At 43.4% G+C, this 9,286-nt stretch overlaps 1 protein-coding gene across 3 annotated transcripts; it reads right to left on the bottom strand.

Annotated features, from left to right (window-relative positions):
* Positions 1–608: 608 nt before the first annotated feature.
* HAUS4 (HAUS augmin like complex subunit 4) lies at positions 609–8,033 on the bottom strand. 3 transcript variants are annotated; one of them, XM_090270285.1, is made up of 10 exons: positions 7,826–8,033; positions 6,036–6,105; positions 4,708–4,850; positions 4,485–4,616; positions 4,009–4,143; positions 2,559–2,655; positions 1,895–2,040; positions 1,627–1,757; positions 1,225–1,293; positions 609–1,082 (listed from the first exon to the last, which is right to left on the bottom strand). In XM_090270285.1, exons 2-10 carry the CDS (start codon positions 6,088–6,090, stop codon positions 899–901), a joined length of 1,092 nt encoding a protein of 363 aa, XP_090126411.1. In that variant the 5' UTR covers positions 6,091–6,105; positions 7,826–8,033; the 3' UTR covers positions 609–898. The 3 variants fall into 3 exon arrangements, with proteins under 3 accessions (XP_090126411.1, XP_090126413.1, XP_090126412.1); XM_090270287.1 differs by having other exon boundaries at positions 7,834–8,033; XM_090270286.1 differs by lacking the exon at positions 7,826–8,033 and having other exon boundaries at positions 6,036–6,517.
* Positions 8,034–9,286: the final 1,253 nt, after the last annotated feature.

The following is a 9,286-nucleotide window of genomic DNA, read 5'->3' as shown; positions in this document are numbered from 1 at the left end:
GACCTTAATTTTTCCTATAAATTAATCCAACCATCTTAGCAGAAGAATGCCTCATGAGTTTCCCTGAAAAGTGGTTTGAGAAGCTGTGTGGGTTCTTCTAAATAAGGATGGCTTCTGCTTCTGCTCTCAGTCCCTGACTTTGACACTAGCCAGGGCCCTGCCTTGTTCTAAGCTAAGTAGACCGTTGAACTTGGTCTCTCAGAGTGATCTCCTCCCACCCTCTGCTTCCGGAAAAAGAAGTAACCCTCAAACCATACCAGAGGGAACCAGGAGCACAGGTGGCTTTTGTCCTTCCATATAACAAGAACTGGATGCCTAGCTGCTTTATCATATCACCCGAAATGAGAGCCACAGTGACAGAAGAGTCCCCTACCTGCCTTAAGATCTAACACTCCTCTGGAGATTATAGTTCTTCAGGAGCAAGACCAGCTTTAATCTACTCTTGCTCTCTAAGAATGAAGTTCCGAAGACTCCTTGTGGGCAGGTGGGCACGTCTACCTTCCACCCTTTGTGTAAGCACCGCAGATTTGTTTCAGTTTGTATCCACTCCTTACCCTCACAGCCTTTGATACCCTTTCTCCTTTGTACAAAGGAAAATGACTAAAACCTTAAGACTCATAGTATCACTTTATTTAGGAGATAATCAAATACAACAAAGGGCCCACACTGAAAAAGAGCTGTGCATAAAGTTATACAAATCAGCTACATTTTTCAGAAGAGAGTCAGTCATTATAACAAGGAAGAGAAACCAGAAGGGTGCCTAAATGACTGCAGTGTTTCAAGCAAATGTCCCACACTTCCTTCAGTGAAGATGGCCCCAGGTGGAGGTGCTCCTTCTAGCAGGAAGAAGAGGAGGCAGCGCCAGTGCACAAGCCATGTCTCCTGGCCAGCCTGAGTTTCAGTGGTAGGCCTTGTTGAACTCCTGGAGTGCCCAGCGCTTGTTCTCAGTTGCCTGCTTGAGTTGGGTGTACTCTTTTACCAGCCTGTCAAACTCCTCCCCAAGGACTTCATAGGTGTTCAGGACCTGTTGGGACTTCTCCATGTCCTGTTCTTGTAGACGAATGGCCCCCTCCAAACGGTCCCTAAGAGCCCGGGCACACAAGATACAATATAAGGATCTGGCTCCTCAGAAAGTAGACAAGAATGGGAACATGTTAAAATGAATGAGTCTTGAGTGTGGGAACCAGCTCTGAATAGCTGTACCGAGCTCTTAGGATTTCTCACCTAATGAGACGATGAACTTCCACTTTCTCATCAGTGTAAGTATCAGACAAAATCTTTAGCTCTTCCATCCTGACAGAGGAAAGAAAGAAATGTGAAGCTGAAGATCCCTGACAGGAGCAGGGTTAGGAATGGGACACAGTATGTGCCTGCGGTCAAAGGTGTGGGCTAAGCAGTAACAGGATAAACTAGGTCGCTCTGAATTCCTGAGCAGTTTATCTCAGAGTCAAGCACCCATTTCAGAAAGCTTTAAAATAAAAGAATCAAGAATGTTGAGAGCTTTGGGGTAATCTGAAGGCTAGTACTGCTATGTAACATTTACTGGATCCCCACAAGGAAAGAGAGATAAGGGCAAGGGTTGCAGGGGGAGGCTTGTCCCTTAGATCCTTAGGGGTCACAGCTCACCTCAGCTTAAGGATCATGGCACTACACTTGATCTCCAGGTACTGGGAATTGATGCGGTCTAGCTCAGGCTGAGTCTTCAGCCGGTGCTCTTGAAGAAGTCTCTGCAGTAAGGCTAGGCAGCGGAGAAGCACCTGAGCCCCCAGGAGGCAGGAGGAAAAGGGTGTCAAGAAAAGGTAGAAAAGAAAGCAAATCAGGAATCCACGACTTCCCCAAAAGTGCCCCTGGATCAGGGTACAAGAGAGGAGGCTATCCCTCTGCTCTGACAAACCTGGGAGTAGGTGGCACTCTTCTTCTTCAGCAGCACCATCTGCTCCTTCTGCTGTCTCTTGGCATTCTGGCACTGCTGCTTCTCACTCACCAGGACCTCTGCCAGTTTCCATACTTTTGCTGCCTTCAGGGTTTCACGGTCTGAATCTGGGCAGAGACAGAGGACTAATTGGACAGGAAAACCTTAATTGCTATGGCCCTTCTAAGGCCATTTCTCAGTGCCCCTATCCTACATCTAGCCTTAGAAATTCTGTCTTCTTCCAGGTTTTCTTCTGATGTCCTGTTAAAAATGGCCCAGTTCTCATAATTATGTTCTCTTCACTCTCACCTTCAATTCCAGATTTGGCTCTTACACCATAGAAATAAAGACAAGGTGAACACCTGTTAGACTGAACTCTCCTCCATATTCCATTCGGAGTCTCCTGAAAATGAACTCATTCTTCCCTGCAGCAAGAGGGCACTCGAGCTTGGCACCTTACCGAATAAAAGAGTTCTCACAGAATTCCTTGCTTTTATTCTACCAGCAAGGAAACAAATATCTCTAGCGTATCCTGTGCTTCCCAGATTCTTATCCAAATCTAAAATTTAAATATATTATTCTCAAAAGAGCAACCCAGGAGCCCTGAGGGCCTACTGTGAACAGAACACAGAGAGCCAGCATTCACCTGAATTGGGATCGTGGTAGCAAAGCAGAGTGAAACATTTCTTCTTGAGCTGCTCCTCCACTTCGAGTGGGAGCCGGGCTCTCATCCATACAAAATCCTACAGCCACAGAAACAAGAAAGGTACAAATAGACTGTTAGAACTAGGGAGATCCAGACAATGAATACATCATGACAACAATCTCAATGATAACAAAAGGAAATGCATTAAGAGACATCAGGAAGATTCATTTAAAATTTTTAAAAATACTTCAGTAAGGATGTGCATAAAAATAAAAATATCAGGATATAAACCAGAGCACTGTTTATAATAGCAAACGCTGAACAGGAAAATTCATTTTTAGTCTATCAAATCATCTAAGAATGATATGACTGTCAAAATCCCATATTGATGAAAATGTGGGGAACTAGGGGCACTGGAAACATGTTTCAGGAGAAGTTTGGCAATAAGTTTGGCAGTATGTTCTATGTTTTATTCTCTGACCCAGTGATCCCACTTTGAGCATTAATACTTGGGAAATAATCATACAAGGGCAAAGCCACATATGTCCCTATCGGTGGGGTTTCTTACAGCAAAAATAACTTTTAATTAATATCCATCAATAAGGTTAAACAAATTATGCTATATTCATACAATGGAATCCTGTCTGTTATTTAAACCAATGATATAATAAGAATACTGAGGACTATGTGCCTGAACACTGTGCTGAGAGTGCTTTAGGGGTATCATCTTACTTACATTTATTGATTGACTTGAGAAGTCCAAAATATATTAAGTAAAAATAGATTATATTCTCTATACAAGCATGGAGGGTATAATACTATTTATGTCAAGCTGTATTTATTTCTAGATGTAGTATTTCATCTTTTACTTTCTTCTGTGTAACATTTTTCTTATTTAAGTTTGACTACCAAGGCCCTGACAGGTGTGGCTCAGTGGGTTGGGTATTGTCCAGCAAAGCAAAAGGTCGCCGGTTTGATTCCCTGTCAGGGCACATGCCTGGGTTGTGGGGCAGGTCCCCAGTTTGGGGTTTGCAACTGATAGATGTTTCTCTCCAACTCTTTCTTCCTCCCTTCCCCATCTCTAAAAAAAATAATAATCTTAAAAATAGTTTGACTACCATGAACAATGTACATTTTTTAAAAGACTTTATTTATTTTTAGAGAAAGGGGAAGGGAGGGAGAAAGAGAAGGAGGAAACCTTGATGTGAGAGAGAAACATCAATCAGTTGCCTCTCGCACGCGCCCAATCAGGGACTGGGCAGGCAACCTATGCATGCGCCCTGACCAGGAATCCAATTGGTGACCCTTTGGTTTGCAGGCCGGCCGGCGCTCAATCCACTGAGTCATACCAGTCAGGGCAATATGTACATCTTTATAAAAACAATAAAGCTTAACAAAAAAATGTTCAAATATACAGGAGAAATTAAGCCAATATGTGTTCGTTCCCAACCTCCAAGGGTGGCATGAGCTCCAGAAGGTCTGCTTTCTCCAGTCCTAGTAGTGGAGGAGTCTCCCTCTCCTGGCTAGGACCTAAGAACTGTGTTAGTTCAGTCACAAGTAGCCGCTGTTCAAGGGTCTCATGAAACTAAAAGAGAGAATAAAAACAAAAAGAGGTTACTCTAATAAAACTTCTTTCACTCCACCTCTTCCATCCTCATGAACCAGTTCTTCACATATTTTCAAAGTCCTCAAATATGTCATGCCCTTCAGATAACTTCTCAGCTGTCAGTGCCTCCTCCTGTTAATCTTCCTTTTCAAAATCCTGACAATATACCCACCTCTTCCCTCCAAAACTACAGTCAATTTCTTTTTGATAAGCCATTATATGAGGCTTCTTCTTACCCCAGATAATATAATCAGATGAAGCCACAGTTGGCCTGCTTATTCCTATGGTAACCAACCTGTACTTCATCTCTCCTGCCTCACCTTTTTGTCCTCAGAAGTTAAACTTGCATCTTGTATCTTCACATAGTAGTCCACAAGCAGCTCTTGAATTGCTCTATGTAAAATCTCAGATCTCAGCCATGTTGTCTTATGTAGTCGAACTTCCTTCCATGCCTAGAAAGAAAAAAAAAGAAATCCCAACTAGGAACTTTTCTCTCAGAAGATTTTTACTTCCTTCTATCATCCCTTCAATCAGGGCTCTTACCTGAGCCTGCTCCTTTGCCAGGGAGAGGCTTAAGCCACTGTCATCCACATATTGTGCGAGACTCAGCAGCAGTTTGCTGAAGTGTGGGTTCTGTAACAAGTCCTCTTCTCTCAGGTTACAAGGAGGAAGCTGTTCGCTGCACACTTAATGGGATATTCCCCATTAGGACAGAAAGCAAAGAAGGTATGGACTCTTAATTTATATAAATGATCATAATTCTTAGCTTAACACTCATTTTCAAAAAAGCCCTAGGTTTTTGGTAGGGTAGTTTTCTAATTCTAATGAAATTAAAAAATATATATCCATGAAAAACTAGAGGCAATACTCAAAATAACAAGCATTTATATTATATATAAGGGCATTAAGCAAGAATTAGGAAATAAGTCTCTAATAAAAGATCTTAGAAAATAGAAATGCAGTTGGGGAGTATAAGGCAAATAGAAATCAAGAATAAGGAACCCTTTAGCAGAGATTATCCCAGTACCCAAAATGTCTCAGTCACACAGAATAAATAGAGTTCTTGAGGAAGGGACATATAATCTCTACTCACATAAGCAAGACTGAAATATACCCTTCTTAAAAGTAAAAAATTTAACTAACCAAATTTCTCCTTAGTGTAATTAGAGCTGAGTAACCCATGGGGATTCAGAACAGCACATGCATGACAGAAAGTCGAGAAACTGGGATCCTGTTTTAATTCCATTATGTTCAAGGGGCTTCCTTTCCATCTCTTTTTTTTATGTGCTTTCTGCTGGGGTCTTCTGTTTCACTCCGACTTACCAAACATTCAAATTTTCATTCTTTGGACCATTATACCTGAAGTCCTTTTAGAGAATAAGAAATCTCTTTTTCTTTTTCCCCACAAGGCAGAAGGATCGATATGGAAATGGTTAAAATATAGAAGGTTCAAGTCCTTGAAGGGTTCAAGATATAGAAAGGACTTGAGATATGGAAAGAATTCAATATACGGAAGGATCTGAGATTGTAGAGACAAGATATGAAAAAATTCAAGACATAGGTAGGAAGAAAGCCTTTAAGGAGTTTGCTAGCCACCCTTATCTTCTGGATATGCTAGCTTACATAGCATGGGAGCACCTTGAATTTTTAATCTACTGCACAAGCAGATACTAAACAGGAGTCAGTGTAATCTGTTTTCCAATAAGACAGTGTTTAAGAATCTTCATGTATCCTACTTTCTCTAGAAACAAGCTTCTGTGAGAGACACAATACTGGTGAACATCATAAGTCCTTTTTACTATTGAAGGTAAGAACCTGGATAAGACCTCTCTGGATAAGTAATTAAACCTCTTGCAAATGGCTATCCTTACCTTGTTGGAGTACTTCCACTCCTTCTCCATGTGAGCAGAAATCTGCAGATGCCATCTGATATTCTTATCTCTGGAATCAAGTGAGCTTTTTTAAAAAAATGAATAAACTGACTGGCCACTCCAGAGGAAACTACCTTGGGTTCAAATTTCTGTTGTCTACAGACTGGGGAGGAACCTCAGGGATACCTCTTAACAGGGAGAGAATGTATCACACATCTTGAGTCCCAAGCCTTTACACAAGTTTTATAGCCAAACAAACTTATCAGTGGCAAAACATTTTGCATTCTAAACACATCAATGTTTCCACTTATTATAAGCTGGTCTAAAAACGAGCCTCCTCAGGAAGAAAAACTTACCAAATTAGTCTAAGAGGGAGGATGTGCCCTATCCCCAACCATTATTTCTAAGCTAAAACTGAGCTGCTGCTTCCCAATTATTCCAAGTACTCCCCCCCACCCCACAAATCAATCAGCGATTAAATCCCACAATAGTTTGTTACACTTCTTTAACTTCTTTCATCTAAGACATGTTGGTAGTTTTTGATCATTAACTCCAGAAACCCCTTCAGGAGTAACCAATCATTCCACATTTGCACAACTGGTTTTCACACAACAGCATTAGTGAAGAGCACCTAGAGGAAAGAGCATGACAAGATGGACAGCGAGGTCATTGCCAAAATACTAATGCAAAGGTGTAAAGCAGCTGAGGCCAGGACATGGACTGTGGGTGTTTTGCCAGAATGTAAGAGTCCACTGAAAAAAATGACATAAACATAAAGGAGCAGTGGAGATCGCAGTTTTGGCTCTGAAGACAGTTTTTTCTCCTTGACATTATTTTCCACTTTGCTGCTCCATCCCCTCCGTTAAGGTATCAAACTCCAAAGGACAGCTGTGCCTCCCAAAGCAGAACAGACATAGGTTATTATGATTTAACACTTGTGTTCACAGAACCTTTGGTTTACTCCCTTGTTTTACCAGTAACATCAAAGAGGCTACTCATCTGTTTTGTAACATGGTCAGGAGCGGGAGGCAGCTAAGGAGTCAGAATGCTAGTACTTAATTTGCAGCTCAGCCGTTGTTCTGTGTGAATTTAAGGAAAATGTTTTTTTTTTGTTTTGTTTTGTTTAGTGCCAAACTTCTTTCCACCTGTAAAACTGAGATAACGATTCTTGTCTTGGAGAGACATTAAGAATTAATAACACAATCTACTTGTTAATAAAAGCCACTACTTAGGTAAGCTGTGTTTTCGCAATTGTTTATCGTTGATCTAAGCCTGCGAAAAGAAATTCTGCAGGCAACTTTCACACACAGAAGTGAAGACCACCCTAAATTTCAAAAAAGTGACCTGTTTTTGCCGCCCTAGGGGAACTACCCACTTGGGTTTTGTTTTAAGGGTGGTTTTCTTTACCCTTTTTAAATGTTAGAGGGCGTGAACGGTGGCGGCAAACAGGCTCGATCCTCCACCCACTGCACTCAAACGTGTTAAAACGCTGCTGCAGGGACCTAAGCATTTAAATGTTCTGACTCAGGAGTCTTTTAAATTCTTAGAGCTGTCTTTACACGCTGCACTGAACGTTAATTTGATTTTACAGGTATTTTCACAAGATGTGACCCTTACAGCGCCCGACATGAATCAAAATACGGAGCGGGCTCTCCGGCGCCACTTCCCTTCCGTCTGCGCAGCCAAAGCTTCCCAAGCCCGAGGACGGCCCCAGACGCGGGACTGGCCGGATTGACCCTCCCACCGCTCCTCTTCCCTGCTGCGCCGCCCGCCGACCCTCTGAAGCAAACCTGCACACCAAGGGGTGGCTGAAGCTCTTGGGGCAAGGCGGAGCGAGCTGGGGCGTCAACATCCGGGGCTTCGTCCGCGTTCGGGCTCCGGAACTTCTCACTCGGGGCCCACGCTGAGGTGGGAGGAAACTAGCCTTCGGAGGACCCCCGTGGCAGGTCGGAGAGGAAAGAGCCGAAAGCGCACGCGAGGGCGCGTGAGGGTGGGGAGGGGGCGGGGCCACGCTCGAGGCGGGAACGGCAGGTCCCACCCCTCGTCGGGCGCATGTTCTTAGACACCAACGGCCGCAGAACTGGGGTTTGGAGTCGGTAGTGGGAGAGCGAGTCGTCCTCGGAGGACTTCTTTTCTCTTTCTCCTAGAAACCTACTCCATGTTGAGGGCAAGCGTTGATAAAATGATAGTGATTGCTAACTTTTATTGTGGGCCTTTGATGAGTCAGACGCTATGCGGAGCGTTTTACTTGTCTTGCTTCGTCTCTTACACCATCCTACGAAGAAGTCACTACATACCCATTTTACTGAAGGGAAAACTAAGGCGCAAAGGCGTTAAGTGACTTGTTCAGGGTGGCGCTGGCCCAATATTCAGTATCGAAACCTCACCCAATAGCCCTTTGAACCTTCTCAGACCTGCCGCTCACTCCTACCTGAGAGTCTCCTCAGGCACTGCCTGCTCGCTCTGTCCCCTGGGTAAGCTTCTCCAAATTCCTCCTCCAAGTGCCGCTGGCCTCTCCTTTCTCTCTCATCCTTCATTCACCTCTCTCTTTCTTTCCTATATGGACATTTATTGTTTGCTTAATGAGGTCTGGAACTGAGGGTCCCAAGACTTCTTGACACATCCCAAGCTGGAAGAAAGGGGGAAAAGTGTTCTTCCTATAACAGTATGGCAAGAAATTCTTTCCCAGAAGCACCCACCAGACTTTCCCATATGTTTCATTGGCTAGACTAGGTCACCTGCCCCCCTCTAGACCAATGAGCTGGATATCTTACATTTGCCCCCCAAATCCATATTCTGCCCTTCAACACCCTATGTAGCCAGTTAGGATTACCTGTAGGGACCTCAGGGTCGCCGTATTCCCTGACTAGTTTCAACCTAGGGGTATCCCAGGAAGAGGTTGGAAGGAGAGAAGACAATGATGGAGGATGAGGACAATTTTCCTGACCTCATCCATGAGCTTAACCTCAGGTTAGCTATGGACTTCAACCAAAGGTTGTTGTTCCTCTTAAGAGGAACCCCACCTTCCTGTCTTAAACCCCACCACCATCTTCTATTCATAGTTGACTGAAATCTGTCATTAGGTGAATTATTTCAAAAATAATATTTGATGCTAAGTAAATTGCACCAAGGTTATCAAGTCTCTTGCATCAGAGGAGAAGCTGCTAGTCTAGCTGGTAGGGAAGGAAGGAGTCTCAGCCCAGCTGAGATTTAACCTTTTCTTTTAGTGCCAACTACAGAATTATTCTAGC

The sequence above is a fragment of the Furipterus horrens genome, unplaced genomic scaffold (genome assembly GCF_987537825.1).
Source record: "Furipterus horrens unplaced genomic scaffold, mFurHor1.1.pri manual_scaffold_3, whole genome shotgun sequence".
In the NCBI taxonomy this organism is placed as follows: Eukaryota; Metazoa; Chordata; class Mammalia; order Chiroptera; family Furipteridae; genus Furipterus; species Furipterus horrens.
The sequence above is the reverse complement of the archived record's forward strand: the minus strand, read 5'-3'. Positions and strand labels throughout refer to the sequence as shown.

Bases quoted from the DNA above. Each gene is read 5' to 3' on its own strand.
- HAUS4 (XM_090270285.1), bottom strand. From the start codon at position 6,090: ATGGCATCTGCAGATTTCTGCTCACATGGAGAAGGAGTGGAAGTACTC. The intron at 4,851-6,035 runs GTAAGGATAGCC...TATCCCATTAAG, and splicing joins AGTGGAAGTACTCCAACAAG to TGTGCAGCGAACAGCTTCCT. The intron at 1,758-1,894 runs GTTTGTCAGAGC...CTGGGGGCTCAG, and splicing joins AGAGTGCCACCTACTCCCAG to GTGCTTCTCCGCTGCCTAGC.